Raw genomic sequence first — 25,834 nt, 5'->3', positions numbered from 1 at the left:
ACGTTAAAGACAACAATAAATAATAGCATAATGTAAAAAGCAATTTTTTTTTAATTTAGTAGTAATACGTCTTTAATATTTTAGCAAAATTTTGTACTAGCTATTTCAGCAAACAACATCTGCTGCTTAAGATGTTGTTTACTGAAATAGCTGACCGAAATGTTTGCTTAAACAGCAGCCATGTCTGCTTTCCCTTTTAAATGAGCACAAATTCATCTAACTCGTATTTAAAGTCACCTCTCTAATTCATGGGGTCTGCTTAGTACAAACTTCAAAAAGAAGCAATTTACAATAAAATAGCGACCACGCCAAGATCCTTTTTGGGCTCAATGGGTAAGTAAATAAGCAGAATTGTCCATTTGGGAGTGAAGATCAGCCGAAAGCATTGTGAGAGCTACCAATGCATCCAGAACAAGTAAAAGCGTGCTAAGATCGGCCGGGGCGAATCTTATATACCCTTCACCATGGATCGCATTTGTCGAGTTCTTTTCCCGGCATCTCTTCTTAGGCAAAAAGAATATAAGAAAAGATTTGCTCTGCTCCGGTTTGGACCACAATTAAATTATATGTTGGAGACTTGTGTAAAATGTCAGCCAATTCGAATAAGAATTGCGCCCTTTGGGGGCTCAAGAAGTAAAATAGAGAGATCGATTTATATGGGAGCTGTATCGGGCTATAGACCGATTCAGACTATAATAAACACGTATGTTGATGGTCATGAGGGAATCCGTCGTACAAAATTTCAGACAAATCGGATAATAATTGCGATCTTTAGAGGCTCAAGAAGTCAAGATCCCAGATCGGTTTATATGGCAGTTATATCAGGTTATGGACCGATTCGAACCATACTTGGCACAGTTGTTGGACATCATAACAAAATACTACGTGCAAAAATTCATTCCAATCGGATAAGAATTGCGCCCTCTAAAGGCTCTAGAGGCTCAAGAAGTCAAGACCCAAGATCGGTTTATATGGTAGCTATATCAGGTTATTGACCGATTTGAACCATACTTGGCACAGTTATCATAACAAAATACTACGTAAGTCAGTCTTCGTTCTGCCTTCCATTCGATACCCCATATTACCAGGTCACGCTACATGCCGCATTGGGTTGTTCAATAGCAGGACAATCCCTCACACAACCCCCTTTTGATATTGAAATATAAAGTGCACTTTTTCCATCACGTGATCATTTAAACTATCTGAATATTGCAAGTAAATCTAAAGGTAGAGTTACACACCTAGCCCAGCACTTTGCGTGCATTTCAAAATGAATTAAAATAGGTTGATTTGTACTGTGTGGGTTACACAACAAATGCACGCATGCATCTGACGGAATAAGTTAACCAACTCTCAAAATTAGACAGATTATTTTTGATTTTAATATTAAACCACTTTATTGACAATTTCCATTGAAACTATTATTACTCAAAAAAGCTGATTTCTAGAAATTCGCCTGAAGCAAAAGGCGCATGGTATGTAACCAAACCCAAAGAACGCATGTGGGCGCATTTGATCGCTTACGCATATGTGCTGCGCTCACGCATATGTGCTGCGCGTGGTATGTAACTCCAACTCAAGTCAAATATAAATAAAATATATGGGACACATCTCATAGTGTAAGCAAAAATACTGCACCCTCTTTCCTTTACTTGTTTTAACTACGCCAAGTATTTCATTCATTAAGTGCATATGTGGTCACACTATTAGTTATTTTGACTCCTTTTAATGTTTACTTCAGTGTTTAAATAAGTGCGTTGCCAAAGATGTATTTAACCGTTGTCAACATATTAAGCCGCAAACGTCCTTATCCATAGCTGCAGCATAAGCTACTGACTGACCTTCATGCCAAAGAACACCAAGTTGGGCCACACGCCCTCTTTAAGCATACTCTTTCTCTTGCACATACTTGTCACCTCTCCCACTCTCACCACTAATACTCCCACTCACCACTAATACTTCGGAATCTCACAAATAACGGATGCTTATGTAAAAAGCAACAACAATCTGCTGTGTTTCTGCTTCTTTTACTTTTATTGAAAATTAATTCCGCATTTCCATGGGTTTTCTTTGCGGAAAATAAATAAAATTCTGCACATCTCTGCAAAAATATATTTCGATCGATACCAATTTCGTTAAAATTCATTCAGCCTCAAACTCGACTTTTTAAAACTCGACTCAAACTCGATTTTTTAAAACCCTTGGCCGTGTAATAATATGTATATATATACATCTCTGGTGAAATATCTTTCGATTCATGACAATTTCAGTAAAAATTATTCAGCTGTTTTGCCGTAATATGTACCACAAACTCGCTTATATAAAACCCACCTTGCATATGACCTGTAGTTATAAAATCAGCTAGCCTTAAGGAATTGGCTGACCGACATGCACATCATACCGCCACACAACCCTTATCTAAATAGTAAAACTCTCTCTCTCTCGCCCCAATTGTTTCTCTTACTCTCAACACTAATACTCCCACCTATGGCTTTGCACTCACACAAATAACGGATGCTTAAGTAAAAAGCAACAACAATTTGCTGTGTTTCTGCTTCTTCTCTTATTGAAAATGAATTAATCATTTTCATGGATTTTCTTTTCGGAAAATTAATTTCAATATAAATTCGTCGCTTCTCTAGGAAAATATCTTTCGATTGATGTCCAATTCATTAAAATCCATTCAGCCGTTTGGCCGTAACCTTCCCCCTTACCCTAATTTTCAGAATCGCCAGATCTCGGTGATGAGTGGTGCGATTTAAGCGACATTTTGTGTGCTCTCTTGTAGTTACTTAAAAATAAAAATTTGGTATCCAAATTTCGGATGGGGTACCTAGGGGGGCACCCCACCCTAAAACCAACCCAATATATATTTAGACCAATCACGACAATATGGGACTCAAATGAGAGGCATTTAAGATTAGAAAACGAATCTGATATCCCAAGTGTTTGCGGGACCACACTAACCCCCAAAACATAGGTCTAAATCGGACATATTTACCGGCAATATGGGATTCAAATGAAAGGTATTTGCGAGTAGAATACGAATCGTATATACAAATGTGGGACCATGTTTCTGGGGGTTTACTTCTTCCCCAAAACACCCCCCAAACAGGACTTATAGGTATTTGAGTGTAGAATACGAATTTGATATCCAAATGTGGGGCTAAGTGTTTGGGGGGCCGCCCCTCCCAAAAAACCCTCCAAAGAGGCCAAATTTACGACCATAGCAATATGGGGCTCAAATTAAAGGTCATTTGGAGTAAAGCAAGAATCAATATTCGGGAAAAAGAGTCTATGGAGCCACACCACCCATATAGGACATATTTGCTAACCATTCCAACCATTCTGATATCAACAATCAGGACCAACTGTCTAGGGGACATCCCACCACCATAACAACTCCCAAATAGATCGTATTTGCACACCAAGACAATTTGGGTCTTCAAGACAGTGGAGCTCGATATTGACAGTTGTTAGGACCCAAACCGGATATATTTGCGGACTTTTGCTTTAAGGGGTTTTAATGGAAGGTATTTAAGATTAGAAAACAAATTTAACATCGAATTTTGAGGCCAACGGCAAAATGGGGTTCAAATAAATGATATTTGAAAGTAGAGAACGATCCTGATATATTTTCAGAGCTAAGTGTTTGGGGAACCACCCCACTCCCCAAAACTCAATAAAATCGGGCATTTTTACCAACCATGTCAATGTGGGACTAAACTGAAAGGTATTGGGGACCTATTTTCTGGGGGTCTAGCCCTTCCCCAAAACATTGTTATGCTGTTAGTCAACCGATATACATTAACTATTTTCGTAGCATGGTATTCACTAAAAGCTCTTTAATTGTCGAAAATAAATATTCAAGCGATCATTTTGTTCCATATAAAGTAAAATAAGGGGCAGCGGAGCGGGCCCTGTCCAGCTAGTAATCAATAAAAAGCAAACGATTATTATAATCTACTTGTATATTATCTATCTGTACTTCAAAACTCAACATGCGGTTGAAGTAAACTTTAGTACATTCTAGAAATCGGCACTTTAAACTGCACTGCATTTTTTGATTTCCATAAATGTTGTTTAATGACTGATATGCAGGTCTAGTGTGTTTTTTATAATACGTAAATGTTAACACGCCGCTATAAAGAATTAAAGCCCACTCGCTGCACTCAGAGAAATTAGTCTGCTGATATCAGCAAACACAGCCTGCTGATATCAGCAATCACTACCTGCTTATATCAGCAAATACTGTCTAATTATTTAAACAAATGAAACCATAAAAAATTTATTAACTTCTAAACTATAATTGAAAAATTTGCTACATACAAATTTAAATGTTTACTGATTTTAAGCATACATATGATTTTAGAAGTTATTTTGTCTGTTGTTATTTAAAATCGTTAAAATATTATCAACTTGCAGAAAATTGAAAACAAATGTAAGATGCTATATGTCCTTAAGATTAAAAAATAGTATTTAAGGCCATTTTTAAAATTTTACCGTCTGAAAACAGCTGAAAATGTTTGCTGCTTCAGCAAAAAATTACTGCTGTCCAATTCTCAGCAGACTTTCTTTTGTTGCATAAAAATTTGTTGCTGTTTTCATTAACAAATTTATCCGAGTGTACGCTAGAGTTCACATCGTTCTTAATTTTATGTACCGCCTTCTACATTGATAACCTTAGAAAAGGACAAGCTGTTGCATCATTGTTCTGTGTATCAGTACGAATCGTTATCATGACACAATGCACTTTTGTAGATTGCAATTTTCCAAATTGTTATATGTAATATTTGCTCTTACATTAGTTATCAGTCCACGGTAAGTTGGTGGCGAACAGGTTTCATGCAAGTAATTTTTATTATAGGCAATGACTCTATTCTTATCATATTTGGAATGTGCGTGATATGTGTCTCTTGAGAATATTACTCTGTACTTTGTAGATATATTTGTAAAGAGCACTAGCGTTATAAATGTCTTTATTCATATGTTGGCCTAATTCTGTCGCACTGTGGTTTAGAGCGATTTTTGAAGACAATAACCAAACTATTAGAAATGATGAATTACAAAACAGGAAGATCTCGTTATTTGAAGTAACTTTTCAACGGCTGCAATCCTTAAGGCATTTAAATCAAATGTCAAGATGCAATGAAATATTTATTTGAAAATGGGAATGAATACGGATACGGAATTTAGTATGCAATAAAAGGCTCACATCAGGGTCATATATTTTCTTCAATGATGCATAATGTTGACTAGAAAATCTTCTTACGAACTCAATAAGAAAAACAAAATACAGGAGAAAATACAAAAGAGTCAAAACTAGCTGCTATCTATATTCGAAATTTGTAAACAACACTCAAAATTAATGTTTGTTAGCCCCTCTCTTACAAAATTAGCTTTTATCATGATTAAACAAAAACAGGACAAAATGATTTAAAGATACAGAAAATGCAAACTATACAGGGCACATGCTTTATACGTTAATTGGTGTAATTAACTTGTTTGAGGGGTGTAGTTAGTTTATTATGACTCTTCACTTGTACAGGTATTGCCTATTCAGTTTGATTCTATGTGTTGGAAAGAGAGAAGGGAAATGGAACTTGGCGTAAGCTGATTTGTCTATCCAATATTTGTGATTTGAATAAACCATTCAAATAAATATTGCTTTGTCATGGAATTATTTGTTTTTACTAGCCGCTAACCGATGTTTGCGTAGAAGATTTCAATAAATAATTTTTGTTTTATATAAATTGCATGTGCGTCCATTCATTCGAGGTAGTTGTTTTGGCAATTACAGAGTTAAAATCAGTATAGATCATCAATTGGTATTTGTTCCCATATCGTCAGAATATTTGTACACACAAATTCCGGTATATGTTTCCAATTAATTCCGGTATAAGTTTTCAACCATTTTTGGCAGAGATAACCAACAAACTTACTGAGCATTAATGCTATCTACTGAGTTTTGTATGTGCTTAAACCTTGAACATGAACTTTTTACTCGGTTGGCAATATATACCATAGTGACATTCGAGTAAATATTGCTTCTTGTGCTGATAAGAAGTTAATGATTCACTGTGGCCCGACATAATTAAAAAAATTATTCGGTTTTCGAAAGCATTTGCCATAGATATGATATGATGCTGTAACGTCAACCAAAAAAAAATCCATTCCGCGAGTGGTGTCATAATTAGCCGAATTAATAAATAGAAACCAAAGATTTTGGGGTTCGATTCCAGATCCATTCATAGATATGGCTTGAACAGCTAAAAGTTTGAAGTACATCGTCCATGATGAACATTGCAATAGCAAAGTACAAACTTTCACATCATTTATGGTCACGCAACCGATGACGAGTTGCAATTTGATTTACTGTAATATTAGAAATGCATTCATTATATGAGACCTTGAAAAAAAGCAAACTTAAATCAAATCAATAACTAAAGCAGCAAGGGGAAATATAGTTGGGAAATATCCTCACTAATAAAAAATTGTTGATGAGATAAACCTTAAGGCAATAACTATTTGTGCAATAATAGTTATTCTCTTTGCCAATAAAAAAATCAGAATCAAGCTTGTTATGGAATATATGTAACTAGCATGTACTGGAGGTACAAGACTGCATGCCTCTATTGCTTGAGCTAGTGCAGAGTTTCTGGATCCTACGTCTGATTCTTCGAAATTACCAATTGCTCGTATTCTTCGCTTTTGTTAGCCGTATGTATGATGGCATCAGATTCTATAAAACTGGATGTGACATCATCATCGCACTCCCTCTAATTTGGGAGGTCATTGATTGAACATCCAGGCGTTATTACAATGTTTCAGCAGCATAATTTGCATTTTCGTTACCTTGGGACAGCAGATTGTTCCAAGCATTACATTTAACTTGTTGTGTTACATTGTTCCAAGATATACCAGCTATCCACAAAGCAGTCTTGATATTCAGAGACATGACGAAATTATGTTTGCTTTCTAAAGCCAAAAGTTTTTGGATGAATAGTTTACGGTGTTTGAAGCTTCAGATTGCTCCTTGATCCATAGGCTGATTTATGCCTGTAGCATTCGGCTGAATAAATATTACTGTAACTTTTTCAGATGTCAGAACATTTACATCTGTTATGCTCTCATCTAGAAGCAAAATCACTTTTTTCAAACCATCCATAGATTCATTTCTAGAGGCATATTTTAACATTGGTTTCTTCTTTTTTATTAAATCGCGTAAAATTTGTTCGCCAACCTCATATTTTTCTGATTTCAAACCAACCGAGATGTGTATTTACTGTCATCGTTATTCAGTTATAGTTGTTCCTGAATTAAAAGAACTTTACGTTCTTTTCTCTTTTGGTGTTGAAGCGATTTTACAGACTGACAGATAGAACTTTAACTCAAAATAAAAAGGATTCCAACAATCATGTGTGTGGTGCACGAACAAGGTTAATGAAGGGAGGTTTATTGAAGCACGAATGATAGAGGTAAACCACGGTTAGTAGAGGTCAAAAACCAAAAGCACAACATGCCGGTTAATAGGGGTAACATGGTTAATAGAGGCCCGGATAATCAAGGTTCAACTGTAGTTAAATATGCATACATATATAGCTTATAATGTTTAGGATTGAGGACACCGTGGCGCAGATGGCGAGAAAATCGGAAAAGTTTTCGGCGGTGGTTGTTCGCTAAGGATATGTAAGGGCCTAATACAATAAATTGTGCCAAATTTCATGCGCCTTTTATGGGCCCAAAACCTTAAATTGGGAAATCGGTCTATATAGCGGCAATTTTCAAATATAGACCTATTTGAGCCATGTTGAACACGGATGTCAGCTCACTGTTCCAGATTTCAACGAAATCAGGTAGTAAACACTGCTTTAATGGGTCCAAGAACTGAAATCGGGAGATCCGTATACATATATGGCACCTATATCCAAATATAGGCCGATCTTGATCATACTCAGTACTAATGACGAGGGGGCTAACACAACCCATTGTGTTAATTTTCAGCGAAATCGGTTCAAAAAAGCACCTTTTATGGAACTAAGAGCTTAAAATGGGAGAATCGGACAAAAATAAAACCACAGATTTTTTACTATTTTTTCGATTTTTTCCCACTGTGTGACGCTTCTAGGGTCTCAATAAGCCATATGGTAGGGATCGTTTAATATGGAGCCTTTATTTTTCGGCCCAATCGTCATAAAATTCTAATACTATCCTCCCATGTCCGTCTACTTGTTGTAATCACACCGCAGTCTTAAAAAATACAGATATTGGAGAAAGAGCGCAGAAGGTCTAGGAGCTTAGAAGTCTATTCTACATTCGGGTAGAGGAGCAAATATTCTGTAATGGCCAACTAAAGTTAAGTGAGATATTGAGCTGAAACTTTGAACAGATTCTTTTAATCCATCTTAAATTAAAAGATGGGCTATATACCGGACAATTTACAAAACCCACGATTTAATGTCTTAGGCCCATAAAAGCCGCATTTATTACCTGATTTCCCTTATTTGGCACAGCTTCGACATATGTGTTGAGTTTTGTCCAGATCGTACCATAGTTGGATATAGGTAACATATAAACTGATGCCCAGATTGAAAGTCTTTCGCGCATAAATTTTAGTACAGTTGTACTAGAACCTAGTACTAGAGATGTGCTAGAACCCTACCAACCTTTCCCGAATATTGCGCACATCGGACCATATTTGAATATAGATTCCATATAGACCGATTCATGGTACGCTTTCGCAATTAAGCACAGTGAGTGGCATTAGATCTTTCAAGATGCGTGCTGAGTTTGGTCTAGATCGGATATTTGATATAGCTCCTATGGGTTAAAAAATGGTTAATATATCACCGGATTTCGAAGATATCTGGTAAATATATACATATATATAAACATTCCATTAAGGAAAAGGGGAAAACTTCTTGCATATCAAGGAGTGCTGTGCGATTTAAGTTTTAAGTTCAATGATAAGGGGCCTCCTTTTTATAGCCGAGTCCGAACGGCGAGCCTATTTGGGGAGAAGCTTTTACATGGCAAATTACCTCACAAATGTCGCCAGCGTTAGAAGGGGACAACCACCGCTGAAAATTTGTTCTTGATATCCTCGCCAGGATTAGAACCCAGGCGTTTAGCGTCATAGGCGGAATTGCTAACCCCTGCGGTAAGGTGATCTCCAACACTCACGACTTAGTTTACAAAAAAACATCAGAACTAGTGTTGCCGGTTTTGGTAGGTTCCTACCAAAATTTGTAGGTTCTTATCCTTTTGGTAGGCTGATCTCAATTTTTGGTAGGTTTTTCCAACTTACACATACGTAAATACCAGCTTAACTACTAAAAAAATCGCCGGGAATAACTCAAAACTTTTCTGTGTATTCGTTAGGAGTACAGAATAAAACCATGGATTTTACTGTTACAAGAGGTCTCACTATTGCAAATTTCAGGAAAAAGGGCGTAGGTTTTGATATTGACTATAACTGGTACGAGTGTTAAGGGATCTCTTCTAAATTTGTAAATCTGGGTAGGAAATGCGTTCAGTCAGAAAACAGACATATGTGGCAACTGCATACAAAAATGTTTCATACTCATGGTCCATTCAACTTAGTGTAAAGCCGAAAATGTTACTACCCATTTCTGGGCTCAAACACTTAAATTGGGAGATCGCTTTGTCCAAACTCGGCACGGTCTTTCATTGAAATTGGAATAGAAACACGACTTTATAAACTTAAGATAACTCATCAGGAGATCAGTATACAGGGTATTATATCAAGATAAAGACCATTTTGATTTCAACATACAGACGAATGGGTACGTCTAGAGCCTCTATGAAGAACGACCATCTAGTACTTTGTAAAGTTGAAAATGTGTATAATGCAATTTGATATGTTCAAAATAGAATGACAAAATGGCCAACTGTTCGGTGGTGGTTAAAAATACACAGTATACCACATTTTTGACCAGTAGAACATTTGTTAGGTGTTGGTAGGACTTTTCTCAAGTTTTGGTAGGAAATAATTTTCTTGAGTGGCAACACTGATCACAACATCATTAATTCAGCTTCTGTATAATGACAGCGCATTTGAAGAATATTTTTTTTAATTATTCTCCCACTGCATACAAATGCATTTACTGAAATAGATCGACTTGTGCCTATGGCGCCACGCAGCACAAGCCCATACAGTTTTTTGTAACAGATTGCTGGACCTTGAAGCGTTTATTTTCCCCAAGGTCAGTATCTCAGTCCCCATTTTGTCGCCATTTAATCATCATCAAACCATCAGTTATATTGTAAACGTGTCTAATAAATGTCAATTCGAATTATTATTATTAAATAAAATGCTAAATATGACATACATATGCACATATATTTATTCTAATTTAAATAAAAAATGGAAATGCCACTGATAACGTCGATGTCTTAAAGAAAATCGAAGTACACTTATTGCGTAACCAAGTCCCTCTACAAAATCATTTTAATTTCAATGCTAGCAAAATGCATTTGATCATTATCTCTAGAAAAATGCTATAGGTACTCCTCATCGTTTCCATTCGAAAACGACATGTCATTTATAGGTAGCACAACTCAGAACCTAATTATTAGTTTGCAAAATAGCCGGATAATATTTGTGTATAAATTAATTGAGCAAAATTTTGTCTGTGATCTATTCAAGGCTTATAAAACATTAAACTGGTCAACAATGTGAAAAAGTTGGCTGTTTCCTCTGAAACAGCAGATTTTTTTCCAAAGCTATCATCAGCTTTCTTCAATATCTCTTGTTTTTCAGATAGAGCGTGGGACCATAATTTACGATTTGTTTTCAGGTTTAGCAATTTTCCCACCGACATTTAACTGTTCTTAGATTTGCATTGTTTCTTGTGTTTAACTGGGTTTGATTTGCTTCAAAATTATTTTAAATGGTTGTTTGTTAGATATACTATTAATTCATTCAATCAGTGTATGTGGCACTCTTATATCCACCGACAGAGGTTCTTTGGTGTTACAAACGTCAAGGCATCTCTAATTCGATTGGACCATAACTGTGGACATATAACACATTTCTACCATACAATATGAGGAACGCATGATTAGTTCTGATGACGTAATTCTATTTTGATGTACTGCTGATACAAAGTTCGATATAGGTTTTACATATTTTTCAGATATATATTCACCGCAAACAACAATCATTTTTTGGATTGAGCACACAACATATTCGTTGCGAATTCTTATCCAAAGAACGAAAATCTGGGTAGAAAATTATGACAAATTATGGTCCTGAGCTATATCTCAAAAACAGAAAATATTAAAGAAAAACGCATAATTACTTTTAGGCGAAATTGTATTTGAGTCGAAAGTCCTTTGGGCTATAAAAAGTTTCGACTCCTTTAAGTCGCCAGGCCTTGATGAATTACAAGCTATGTGCGATAGACTGGCTCCTTAACTTACGGAGATATACTCTGCTTGTATCAGCATATACCTGTGGTATGGAGGGACACAAAGGTAAGTTTCAATCCACAAGCAGGAAAACCTTACCACACGAAGACGAACGATTTTCGTTCTATTAGTCAGTCATCCTTTGTACTGAAAACTCTAGAGAGATTGATAGATCTAGGCATCAACACTACCGTAAGAAAGTTTATTAATTACTTACTTACTAAAAGATTAATTACGGCAGGCGTGAGTCTGTAGATCTAACAAGTAAAAAACGTGCTTAGTTCGGCCGGGCCGAATCTTGTCTACCCACCACCATAGATTTCGCTAAAAGTTTGCCTTGATTAACTCAGTTTGTATTTGAATTATTTTACAACACTCAAATCGGGACTTGGTTGAGGCTGCTATGGCCTCAAGTACTCGTTTCGGGGTAGCGGTATTAAAGGGACCTTATTTCAGTATATAGACTGATTCGGATCATACTGGGCACGAATGCTGGAAGTTATAGCAGAAGTCTTTGTGCCAAATTTTATCAAAATTAAGGCTTCTAGGGGGTCAAGAAATCAAATCAGGAAATCGGTTTATATGGGGGATATATCAGTTTATTGACCGATTCGGATCATTATGTGCACTAATGTTGTAAGTCAGAACACAAGTCTTTGTGTCAATTAGCCAAATCGGAAGAAAATTGAGGGCTCTAAGAGCTCAAAAGTCCGGGCTGGGGATCGGTTTATATGGGGGCTACGGCCCAATCTGAACCTATATGGCCCAATCCAAATACCTACATCGAAAAAAGTATCTGTGCAAAATTTCAAGTGAATATCTTCATTCATTCGAAAGCTATCGTGATTTCGAAAGACGAACGGACGGACGGTCGGGCTTGGCGAGATCGTCTCAAAATGTTAAGACAAATATCTATACTTTAAAGGGTCTCAGGTAAATATTTCTAGTTGTTGCAAAAGAAATGACTAGATTAGTATACTCCCATCCTATGGGGGTGGGTACTCCCATCCTATGAGTAAGCAGGAACGCCTCCTCTACTTTGGTATATAGCCATTACCAATATATTATTGTCTCTGGAAGAAAGAGGTATAACGTGACTATTGCGGTTAGGCGAAAGTTCACCAGCACTATTTTTTAATAATTCATTCGCATTTATTTATAAAAAATCTTTGGATATAAAAGTAGTACAATAATGTAATACTGCCTCAGCGCCCCTAGGGCATTTTTAAGGCGAACTGGCAACAAACAGTTCTACGATTTGCATTGTTTCTTGTGTTTATCTGGGTTTGATTTGCTTCAAAATTTATTGTGTGATGTCCTATATTATTAATAGATTTAAAGACTTACAAAAGCCATTGCATTTTGTAGAGACCTGCAACTGGAAGGATATTTTTTGATATTTCTTTGTACAGCTAGATTGTGGAATATGTTAATGGCAGGTTGAAAACCGTTTTTAGCGCCTTATTCTGCAGCGTTTACAGCGATCTAAGCTATTAGCATATATAATAAGTAAGTAATTCAAGTGACTATGTATCAGGGACTGCTACAAAGTTAACTTTGTTAATCTGTTAGATTTATTATTAAATTTATAGAGCAACCCTAGTTTATTCCGAAGGGAAACTCCTAAATATTTCACAGAACAAGTTTCAAACATTTCATTGCCTTCTACAAAACACTAAATATTGAACCATTTATTAAATAATGTCGGAATCTTACAAATTTAGTCCTATTAGCATTCAGAACTGGACTATTCAATCTTATAAACTCAGATATTAATGCCTCATATTTTACAGATATACTTCAGGAAGCTCTACATACGACAGCGAAGTGGGCTGCCGAAAGTGGTCTAGGCGTAAATCCGTGCAAAACAGAAGTAGTTATTTTCAGCAGAAGATACAAGTTACCCACAGTGGCACCTGCCTCGTTGGGAGGAGAGAGTGTTTCATTTAGCTTGACAGCGAATTGAACTTCAAATCAAACATTTTGGAAAGGCAAAAATGCAACTCTTGCCCTACCCACCTGCAAGAAAGGCATTGGTGAAAGTTGAAGGTTTAAACCGCGTGTCATGTCAATAATGCCATATAGTGTTGTGTTCTGGTTGCCGGGCCACAGATATCCCAGGAAATTGTAAAGCAGACGAGCTTTCGAGACTAGGAACTACCTTACACAACCCAGGGGAACTGGGAACTGGTCACAAAGGGCGGTTGTGAACATTCCAAAATAATGAAGAGGTCTACCGCTTTGCAGATGCTGGCTAGAACAAACGTCTCAGTCTTTGGGTTCATCATGACAGGTCACTGTCTGATCGGAAAACATGCTGACAGACTGAAAATTGCAAGTAACGACCTTTGCAGAAGCTGTGAGAACGTTACGGAAGAGGAGACTATAGAACATATGCTGTGCGTGTCCCGCACTGGCAGTCAGAAAAAGTTATACTTTAGTTTCTCATTTCCTAGTGAACTTGTATCATTTAGCGGATGTAGCGGACATTCGCAAGTTGGCGAGCTTTTTAAAGCGATCTGAATGGATCAACAGTAGGAGCTAGAAGGCATATTCATTCTTCTGTTCCTATGGTATCATAATGAACGATAACGTCTAAGATAGTCTGATGGCAGACTTTTTCTGACCCTAAGCTAACCTAATCTACTTTTCTCCAAGGAGATAAGCAAACTTCCCTCAAAGATGTAAAAATTTTTCTTTTTCATCTTAATTTTTAAATACAGTCAAAATGCAAATTTCTCAATAACAATGAGTTCCATCCAAGTTTAAGCTCAATGATATATAGGCTCCTACTTTACAACGCAATCGATGGATGTTTCGAAATAATATAAAAATATTCTCAAAAATGTTTGACCATCTTATCTTTGACTATGTGAAGGTTCAACATGTGCGACAACAATGGCTAATTCTAATGACAGGTAAACATTTTTAAGTGTAATTTTGACTAGTCGTTAAAGTGGTAGTATTTCTTCGCTGGTATGTGAATATTCGCACAATAGAAATGTTTATTTCCAAGCAACCTTTTCAAAGCACTTTAGAAAAAAGTACTTCATACTATGAGCTTCGAACCAAAGATACATTACCAAATCTTTTTTAATATGGATTCACCTTCTGCGTGGCACTAAAAAAACTTAAAAAAAACAAAACAGCATACGAACAGAGAACAGAGTGTTTAAGAAGATGAAAAATGTTAACCAATTTATATTAAAATAAGAGAATAATAAGTATTTAATATATAAAACACGTATGGGGTAACATACACGAGTGTAGTATGATATGCCTAATAAATTATATATTAGCAAATGAATAAAAAGATATTAGGTTTATCTGGGAGTTATTACTAAACATGAAACAATTCAGAAAATTACCCAAACACCAGTGGTACACTGTAAGTTAACATTACAAGCAAAATGTAAACCAAATCGGATAACAATTATGCTCACCAATTCCTCAAAAGGTCAAAAATCCAAAATTCACCTTTCTGTATTGAACAAATTTCTTGCATCCATAGAAGTCATATAAACTGACCACTAATTTCACGGCCGGTACTAATTTTTAAGACTAATATATTTGAACATATAAAACGTATATCACAAACCAAATTTCTAGGGTTTCAAGAAATCAAATTGAGAGATGGGTTTTTATATCTATTTATGGAATTATCTGGGCGGGATTTGGTGTGAATGTTGAAGGGTATAAACGAACCTCACATATCAAATTGCACCCCAATCGACTTCTAATAAAGGCTTCTAGGGGCTCAAGAAGTCAAATGCGGGAATTGGTTGATATGGAGACTATGTCTTTTTTTAGACCTGTTTGTGCTGGATTTATTGTGGGTGTTGGAGGGTATAGAAATATTTCACATACCACATATCAGCCCAATAATGTAAAAATGTAGGCTTTTTGGGGCTCAAGAAGTTAAGTGGAATTTAAAGTGGATACCTTTAGTCATTTGACCTATAACGTAATATTCACAAACGAAACCACATGGCTAGATTAGGGATCCCAAAGTAAACTTTCGACAAATCGACTTTTTGTTTAAAAAAGTCGAGGTCGACTTTCAATGATTAAAAAGGCGAATAGTCGAAAAGAAAGCTGCACAAGTTTGACTTTGCTTATGTTGATGCATTCCAAAAAATCGAGTTAATTAGAAAGGAATTGTTTTCAATTTCTCTGAGATGCATTTGGTTACTTTATTCTCAAGTGCTACGATTCATTGTTCTTTGGTTTACTCTTGTTGGTATAAATTTGTTCTTTAAATTGAGTAGTTATTTAAACCGAAGGCAAAATAAGGTAACATCATTACATAGTTGAATCGATGTGATGAACTTGAGCAGCGATATTCAGATGGGTAATAATAACTCGTGCCAAAGTTTGTGCATATCCAAGCAAAATTTTAGCGATTACGTCCTTATGAGTGTAAGATTCATCTTAATAGTATTAATGGAAGTCGAATTATTATGGGAGCTGAATTTTGGCAAAAATTTATGTATTATCCATTAAACGTTTATGTTTGAGGATGGGCTGTATAGGACTATATCTTTTCATTGCCCCTCCATAAACTGGGCTCCAGATTTGAAATCTTAAGCTCCTAAAAGGCGTATTTTTATAGAAAAATGTGACAGATTTTGCTAGTTTGGAAACATTTCTTATAATATACTCTTCCCATTCCATATTTGATATAGCTATCATATAGATCGATATCTACGTTAAACATATTAAGCCTATAAAACTAGAATATATCGAATATGGTCCATATCGGTCCAATTTTAGGTGAACGTTACATACTAACGTTACATACATACTACTAACGTACCCCCAATTTTCGGTACTTTTGCTCTGAAACCCCCATTTTTGTTCCATTTGCCTAAATTTAGCAAGGAACTTTTTCTCGGCGTGCGAAAGTATATTCCAATCCAGAGACAAATCGACCCATATTTTATATAAGCTCCCATATAAGGGCTCTATTAAGGGTTATGAAGTTTTATCTGTTGACCATTTAATTTTAAGTGGACTGTTTCATTTCATTTCATATTTAAAGTACAATTGGCAATTTTCTACGCGATTTTTATTGGAAATAGGATTCACACTTTGTAAAACCTTTCATTCAACATTAAAGTTGTGAATATTATTAACATATTTAGGTTAGGTTAGGTTAGGTTAAAAAGAGGGTGCTGATATTATTCCGCCCCATACCACTATGGACATACACCTAAGCCAGTAATCGGTTTGTTGTGCGCTCTAAAAACTATAAAGTAACCTCTAAAAAGAAAATTTTAAGTTAGGAATTCCGTGCTTCTTACAAAATCCTTAATTGTTTTCAATGCCACTCCCCTAAGTTGGTTCATGTCTGGTATTGTGTCTCCACCTAAGTTCCGGTATCTGTTCGACGCCGAAGCCGGGCAATGACAAAGGAAATGCTCCAAAGTCTCATCATCTTCCCCGCATGCCCTATACATGCTATCACTTGCCGCACCGATTTTACATAAGTGAGCTCGTAGTCCTATGTGTCCCGTTACGATACCAATAGCTATACTGACCTCCTTCTTGCTTCCTTTCAGTAATAGCCTCGTCTTCTCACGATCTGGATGCCCCCATAGGATTTTCGCCGTCCTACCGACCGTTTCGCTGTTGCACAATGTTGCATGCGCATTCGTCGCCCAATTCCTTAACTCGGACTGCGTCGACCCGAAAGGCTTCGGGTTAATCAAGTTTATTGACGGCAGTCCTCTGGCCTTCACCGCCAAATCGTCTGCTCTTTCATTTCCCCTTACTCCGTTATGGCCCGGCACCCAAACGATGCGGATTTTGCCATTCTCAGAGAAGGCGTTAATCTCCTTCTTACACTGCAAGATTGTTCGTGACCTTACGGTTCTGGTTGTTATTTCCCTTATGGCAATTTTACTGTCGGTAAAGACCCCCAGACCCACTTTGTCCTCTAGCTTTGATCCATCCTTGTAACATGATCTTCCAGATGGCAATACTAGGGTTCCGTGTAGGGGACATAGTATGCTGCGGTTCCAATCATCGGGAATAAGTTCTTCTAGCCAGATTGCGCAGATAAGCTGATTCATACGCCATATTAGCGTGTCGCCTCCGGTCCTAAATAGTTCAGCTGGTAACCGTCGGCTCCTGCTGCTCTGGTCACTGCTAATTGGCTGAATTGGGTTATACTAATCTTGTCATTCAACATGTAACATCTTGAATTATATATCTTAGATTTCATAGAACACGAGGGCAGTCCTAAAAGCCACCGACCTGACATATAAATGGCGGTAGTAGTATGAAAATAAATACTTTCACAATTAGTGACAACCTTTTAAAAAATATCTTTTAAGTTTCAAGGCAACACGTTGCATAGTTTTTTTTATAGGATTTCTAAAAGGCAACCTTACTGTGGCTTCAAACCGAAAAAATAATTTTGAAATTTTGCCTTAAGGCTGGAACTTTGAATTGAATCTGAACTTTTTTCAATTACGATCGTACTGGAAATTTTTGTCATTTTCAATTAAAAAATTAATTGATTCAATCCTTTTTTTTAATGAATCTTAAAAAATTTTATATATAAAATTTGATTGAAAATGTTATCTTTTTCAATAAAACAATGATGGCCTAGACCACTAACTTTTTTTCTTTTTTCACTTGATTCGTTGTCCGATTGCGCTGAAATTTGGGTTAGCCCCCTCGACATTATACTTCAATTTGGCCCAGATTTGCATATAGCTGCCATACAGACCGATCTTATGATTTAAGGTCTTGGGCCCATAAAAGGCGCATTTATTGTCAGATTTCGACGAAATTTGGGACTGTGAGTTATGTTAGGCCCTTCGATGTCCTTCTTTAAGTTGGCTCAGTTCGGTCCCGATTTGGATATAGCTGCCATACAGACCGATCTCTCGATTTAAAGTCTTGGCTCCATTAAAGATGCATTTATTATCAGATTTCGGTGAAATTTGAAACAGTGACTTATGTCAGGCTTTTCGACATCCATGTCCTATATGGTTTAGATCGGTCTATATTTGGATATAGCAGCCAAAAAGACCAATATTTTGTTCTACAAAGTTAATGTCTTTTTACTTGTTTTTCTGTGTACTGAATGAAAGTTTTTTTGCTTCAAAATCTATTGTCTAAAACAAGAAAAGGCGTGCTAAGTTCGGCCTGGCCGAATCTTGGGAACCCACCACCATAGATTCTGCTAAAAATGTATACAAAATAAATTTAGTTAAAGGGCACAAATTTATTTTACATACCAAACTTCTGTCGAAACCAGCAAAAATTAAAGCTTCTACGAACCGAACAAGGAAATTGAGAGACCAGTTTATATGGGAGCTATATCAGGTAATATTTATACCGTATTTGGCACAGTTGTTGGAAGTCGTAACAGAACGCCACATGCAAAATTTCAGCCAAATCGGGCAAAAATTGCGGCTTGTAAGGGCTCAAGAAGTCAAATCGGGAGATCGGTTTATATGGGAGCTATATCTAAATCCGAACCGATATGGCCCATTTGCAATCCCCAACGAGATACATAAATAGTAAGTATCTATGAAAATTTCAAGCGGCTAGCTCTACGCGTTCGACCGCTATCGTGATTTCGACAGACGGACATGGCTAGATCGACTCAGAACGTCGAGACGATCAAGAATAAATATACTTTATGGGGGGCCTTAAACGAATATTTGCTACAAACGGAATGACTAGATTAGTATACCCCCATCCTATGGTGGTGGGGGTAAAAGTAACCACGAAAAAATTTCGCAAAATACGAACATAGTACCAACCGTTAGAAAGAAATTATTTCGGGTTTGGCCGAGCTGATGATTCGGTTGATTGGAGGACAACAAACATATTGCGAAGTAAAATAGAAATTCGCATGCAAAATTTTGTAAAGATCGAAGCAAAATTGTGGCTACTTTAGCCTTAATATTGTATGTCGTACGAAAGATTTACGCTTCCCTGAATTGGTCTCCATTTTGAATGCCAAAAAACCCACTGTGCAGCGCCGTTCACAAATCCACCATTGCGATGGTAAGATAATATGATATAAAGCTCGAATTGCTTCAGCACGCACCCTATTCAGAAAATTTAGCTCCATTGGTTGTTTTTTGTTTCTATATTTAAAACAACAGCTTGACGGAAAAAGATTTGCCAGTAATGATGAGGTGGATATTGCGGTTGATAGCTATTTTGAGGAGCTAGACAGTTCTTACCACAAACAGGGTAACGAAGCTCGCTAGAAAAAATGTATCAAGCAAAAGAAGGTTATGTTGAGAAATAAAGAAATTTTTTTCGAATTTTCTTTGTTGTTTCGGGTTCATTTGGTACCGCCCTCGTACATCCTTTTTTATTGGTTTGACAATCTAATTCGATTAAGCAACTTCCGTCCGTCCCTCGATAGCTTTTCAACGATAAAGCAATTCGCTTGAAGTTTTGCACAGATACTTCTCATCGATATAAGTCATTGGGGATTGTGATTGGGCATATAAATTGATCCACCGAATTGACTCTTGTATCCTTAGAGGCAGCAATTGTTCTCCGATTTGGTTAAAATATGGCATGACGATTTCTTCTATGACCTCTTTACCATGTAAAATTCTAAGCGGTTTATAACTTGATATAGCACCTATTTAAGAAAAGGCATATAGAGCAACCCTGCCATCAGAAGCAACGCGCCAGATGAAGGAGAGGTATCGGGAGAAAGGGAGAGGGGAGAAACGTCTATTCAGCAGAAAGAAAAAGGAAATGGAAAGACGTGAGTGTGAGCGAATTAAGATGTACAGGAGTCAGAATGAAGTCGGGAAATTCTACCAAAGAATTAAATATCAAACACATCCTCCTGCAGAGACAAAGAAGGAAATCTGGTAACTGACACAGATAGCATGCTGAGGATATTGAAAGAACATTTTATCCAACTGCTAGTGTCCGACGTTGGTGGCGAAGAGGATACCCCAGAACCAATTAATGATGATGGTATAGAATGTTTACCTCCTAGTCAGAATGAGGTCCAAGTAGCAGTGACCCGACTCAAGAACAACAAGGCAGCAGGAGCAGACGGGTTACCCGCTAAACTATTTAAGACCGGAGGCGACACGCCGATAAGGCGTATGCATCAGCTTATCTGTGCAATCTGGCTAGAAGAACGCATACCCGATGCTGCTACACAAGAAAGGAGACAAGACGTAATGTGCCCACTACAGAGGAATAAGTCTGCTCCCCATCGCATACAGGATACTCTCGAGCGTACTGTGTGAAAGATTAAAACCTAAAGTCAATAAGATAATTCGGCCCTATCAACGCGGCTTTAGACCTGGTGAATCCACCCTAGACCAGATATTCACACTGCGCCAAATCCTGGAAAAGACCCGAGAAGGACAAGTCAACACCTACCATCTCTTTGTTTACTACAAAGCCGCTTTCGATACCCCTTTACGTTCAAAGGTATTTCAAGACATGCCTGAGTTTGGGATTCCTGCAAAATTAATAAGACTCTGCATGATGACATTTGCTGATACGTGTTCCTCGGTAGGAATAAGAAAGAATCTCTCCGAAACATTTTTTACCAAACGAGGTTTCAAACAAGGAGACAGCCTATCAGATGTGAATAGATATGGCACACTAATCACAAGAGGACAAATGCTACTCGCCTATGCCGATATCGACGGTCGGTCACCGGAAGTAGTAACTGCAGTCTTTGAAAGAATCGAAAGAGAGCCAGTGAAAATGGGTCTGGCAGTAAATGGAGATAAGACGAAATGGATGGTTTCAACTCCTAAAACGCCTTGTACAACCGAGCAGATGAAGAAAATGGAGAAAATTGGGAACCCCAACTTAGAGATAGTCAGCAACATTATCTACCTCGGCACCGCCGTAACCGAAACGAATGACACCAGATTTGAGATAAAGCGAAGAATAATATTGGCAAACAGATGCTACTTTGGATTAAGTAAGCAGTTTAGAAACAATGCCACCTCTCGACAGACGAAGATTACACTATACAAGACACTGATACTACCCGAGTTGTTATATGGTTCTGAGGCATGGGTACTTGTGAAAGCAGACGATACAGTGCTTGGAGTATTTAAGAGAAAGATTCTACGTAAAATATATGGACCAGTTTGCGTTAATGAAGAATATAGGCGTCATATGAACCACGAGCTGTATGTCGACGATAGCATAGCTACACGTATCAAACAAACAAAATACATTGGTAGCGTTGGTTAGGTCATGTTGTCAGAATGGATGAACGAGCTCAAGCAAAGAAGTCTTTTGATCGCAAACACGGTGGTACACGCAAACCGGGAAGACCAAAAACCCAATGGAAAGATCAAGTAATGGGAGACACCTCAAAACTTAATGTGTCAGAGATTTTATGTGAAATGAGCGCAGAAGATCGAGACGCTTGGAACGCTATTCTACGTTTGGCTAGTGGAACAAATGTTTTTTCATAGCCATTTAAAGTAAAGTAAGTAAAGCACCCATTTAAACCGATCTCCCGATTTGATTTTTTAAGCCTTTAGAGGGCTAAAATTTTGCTCGCAGTGTCTGGTTTGTTCCACATCCATCTTACGTGTGATCCAAATCGGTACATGACCTGTTAAAGCTCACACGTAAACCGATCTCAAGAATTAACTCCTTGAGCCTCTAGAGGGCCTATTTATAAGCCGACTTGGCTGAAATTTTGCAAGTGGTATTTTCTTACGACTTCTAGCAGCCACGGGAAGTAAGGTCCATATCGCTACATAACCAAATAAAGCTCCTACATAAGCAGCCGAGCTCCTTATGTGAAATAGTCATTCAAAGACTTGTCACTTGTGATCCATGGTGGAGAGCGAAATCTTATGCACCCTTCACCTTGTTTTTTTTTTCTATTGGATCTGTATGAGACCTTAAGTGGAACTTGCATACTCTTATACTAATTTTTAAATGTAATTATTGTCAATTTTAAGACCATAATTTTCATTATTTAATATATGGTTTGAAATAAAACTTTTTTTTTAAATATTAATAATTCATAACATGACTTACACGACCGAGAAGAATATCAATAGGGCGGCTCATGTTACTTGTTAACTATTTTTTTCCAAATTATGATAAAGCGGGAACATATATTTAATTAAACTACAAGAATCACAGCTGAAATGCCTTTGGAGAATACTTTTTTTACTATTTTATTTCTTTTTTCAAAATATCTATTTGTACTAAAACAATGTGCACTTTAATAAAAAAAAAATATGAAAATGTTATCACTTTTCTGGCTCTTGTAATTTTTGTATTCTTCTTCTTTGACAATTTCACAAAATTATTGTATCAAAATTTTACTTTTTTTTTAACTCTAGATTAATGGAATGGCTATAGTTCTAATGTCCCCAATATTTTTGTACACAACTTTCGTCCGCGTCTAGACATCGAATATGAATGAAACTTTCCGATGAGAAGTGTTTTCGATTAAAAAAAAAAAAAGAATGCGCAATTGTATAGCACCACTATATAATTGCCTGCACATTGAGATATGGACGCTTTTGTAGTAGAACTGAGAGCAACCGCGATCAAAACAAACAAAACCGATACTGACACCGCCAAGAGCACTGAGCGAGCAGCAGCGTCTCTCCTGCCACAGAGCAAACCAACGGAATCGTCTGTTATTAACACTCGTACTACATGGACGGAGCTCCAATCAAGTACTGTTGTCAGCTGGAAATCTTCAAGTACTGGTGCGATGATAAAGTAATTTTTTTTTTATTTTTTAAATACTATTTTTTTGTTTTTGTACCCTCCACCATAGGATTGGGGGTATACTTATTTCGTCATTCTGTTTGTAACTACTCGAAATATCCGTCTGAGACCCCATAAAGTATATATATTCTTGATCGTCGCGACATTTTATGTCGATCTAGCCATGCCCGTCCGTCTGTCCGTCCGTCTGTCGTCTGTCTGTCGAAAGCACGCTAACTTCCGAAGGAGTAAAGCTAGCCGCTTGAAATTTTGCACAAATACTTCTTATTAGTGTAGGTCGGTTGGTATTGTAAATGGGCCATATCGGTCCATGTTTTGATATAGCTGCCATATAAACCGATCTTGGGTCTTGACTTCTTGAGCCTCTAGAGTGCGCAATTCTTATCCGATTGGGATGAAATTATGCATGTAGTGTTTTGTTACGGTATCCAATAACTGTGCCAAGTACGGTTCAAATCGGTTCATAACCTGATATAGCTATCATATAAGCCGATCTTGGGTCTTGGCTTCTTGAGCCTCTAGAGTGCGCAGTTCTTATCCGATTGGAATGCAATTTTGCATGTAGTGTTTTGTTATGGTATCCAACAACTGTGCCAAGTATGGTTCAAATCGGCTCATAACCTGATATAGCTGTCATATAAACAGATCTGGGGACTTGACTTCTTGAGCTTCTAGAGGGCGCAATTCCTATCCGATTTGGCTGAAATTTTCCAAGACGTACTTTATTCTTACTTTCAACAACTGTGTCAAATAAGGTTCAAATCGGTTTATAACCTTATATAGCTGCCATATAAACCGATCTGGGATCTTGACTTCTTGAGCCTCTAGAGGTCGCAATTATTATCCGATTTGCCTGAAATTTTGTACGACTGATTCTCTCATGACCATCAACATACGTGTTTATTATGGTCTGAATCGGTCTATAGCCCGATACAGCTCCCATATAAATCGATCTCTCTATTTTACTTCTTGAGCCCCCAAAGGGCGCAATTCTTATTCGAATTGGCTTACATTTTACTCCAATATTTAGTTTAATTGTGGTCCCAACCGGACCATATTTTGATATCGCTCTAATACCAGAGCAAATCTTTTCTTATATCCTTTTTTTGCCTAAGAAGAAATACCGGGAAAAGAACTCGACAAATGCGATCCATGGTGGAGGGTATATAAGATTCGGCCCGGCCGAACTTAGCACGCTTTTACTTGTTTGTTTTATTGTTGGATTTTGTTTGTTTTGTTTTGGCATTGCGATGAACCGCTGTTCCAGGCTATTAGTGGTTGTTATTGCCGGTAACCGATATGCGACGAGTATTTACATATTAGGTTCATCTGACCATACCGATCATGGCCATAAGTGGTGCGTTTGAGTACTATGTTTCCGTCGTGTGCGGTTATTGAGATAAGGGTCAGTAAGTAAAACCCTGGGCCAGACCCAAAAAATCATTAACGCCGGCAACAGTAACAAGCTTACGAACTCGAGTTTTTGATATTGTTTATTTGCTACAAAGTCATTAAGATACTTTGGAGATATGTTTGGTAAATCTTATCGATTTCATAGCGTTATTGAATTTAAAATCGTTACATAAAATCAAAGAAAATTTTTGGATAAAGGAAAAGTATATGTAGGAAGAAGGAGAATATCCAAAGTACGGTCGGGCCGAAACTTTGATACGCACCAACACATATTTTTATATGGTTTATTTGGGACAAAGGCAATCGCGAAAGAATACGACTATTAGGAGCTCCAGAAACCAAATCGTAAGTGTAATTATGATTAAATATATCAGCCAAAGTGCGAGGGCTCTGACTCACAATGAGAAGTATCAGTTTATATGTGGGCTATATTAAGTTTTGCACCTATTTGGGCTGTGCTTGCTATGGATGTTGAATGTCATAAGTGAAGGTCATATACCAAAATTCTGCTAAATTGGTTAACAGTTGACGCTACAAATCGCACACAAGGGAAGACACATCGCAGGTTTGGTTTATATGGGCGCTACATTTATTTAGGGACCAACTGAACCGTATTGATTGTGGGTATATAAGGGGATAATTATACTACACCTATCAAATTGAATAAAAATTAATACCGCAAGAGGCTCAAGAAATCCAATCAAAGGATCGGTTTATGAATGTTATATTCAAATATGAATCGATGTGGCTCATATGCCATCCTCAACGAAAAGCTAATAAGCTTCATTTCAAACTATATCGTAATTTCGACAAACCCACATGACTACATATTCATAAGTGTATGGGGTCATTAAGAGGATGGCAAAATAAAATACATAACTATGGTATTCAAAAGTAATCGCTTCTGTCCAAAATTCAAATTTTTCAGGAGAGATAAAAAAGATTTGGTAAAATTAGAATTAAAAAGCTTGTTTAATATTCCACCCCCGTTGGATGAAGGTGTACTTATGTAATCCGAAAGGTATAGGGAACTACAGTGTGAATAATGGGGAAACATTATCCTGTTCTTTGTCTTAGGGATTAAGCAATCCTGCGCCATTCAGAATTGAAACTCCCCTCGACTCTGCTTTAGACTGGGAGTATGGCTCAGCAGCTACGGAGTAGGGGTGCCGCAACCCTGCACTATTTCGAATTCGGGCTCACCTCGATTCTGCTCCAGACTGGAGTATGACTCAGCTACGGGGTAGGCGTGCAA

The 25,834-nt window shown here is 37.2% G+C and overlaps 1 protein-coding gene across 2 annotated transcripts in view; it reads right to left on the bottom strand.

Moving 5' to 3' along the window:
• LOC106090077 (UTP--glucose-1-phosphate uridylyltransferase) overlaps positions 1 to 25,834 on the bottom strand; it is a 91,090-nt gene that overhangs the window by 54,862 nt on the left and 10,394 nt on the right. The window contains exon 1 of one of the 2 annotated variants that reach the window (XM_059365833.1): positions 22,459 to 23,097. The exons of the other annotated variant lie outside the window; for it this stretch is intronic. Coding sequence (XP_059221816.1) covers positions 22,459 to 22,491 — 33 coding nt within the window. The 5' untranslated portion in view covers positions 22,492 to 23,097. Of the gene's footprint in view, positions 1 to 22,458; positions 23,098 to 25,834 lie in introns of those variants that run through there. 2 annotated transcript variants of the gene reach the window in all.

The sequence above is a fragment of the Stomoxys calcitrans genome, chromosome 1 (genome assembly GCF_963082655.1).
Source record: "Stomoxys calcitrans chromosome 1, idStoCalc2.1, whole genome shotgun sequence".
NCBI classification, from domain to species: domain Eukaryota; kingdom Metazoa; phylum Arthropoda; class Insecta; order Diptera; family Muscidae; genus Stomoxys; species Stomoxys calcitrans.
Note: the sequence above shows the minus strand (reverse complement) of the source record. Positions and strands in the feature narration are given on the sequence as shown.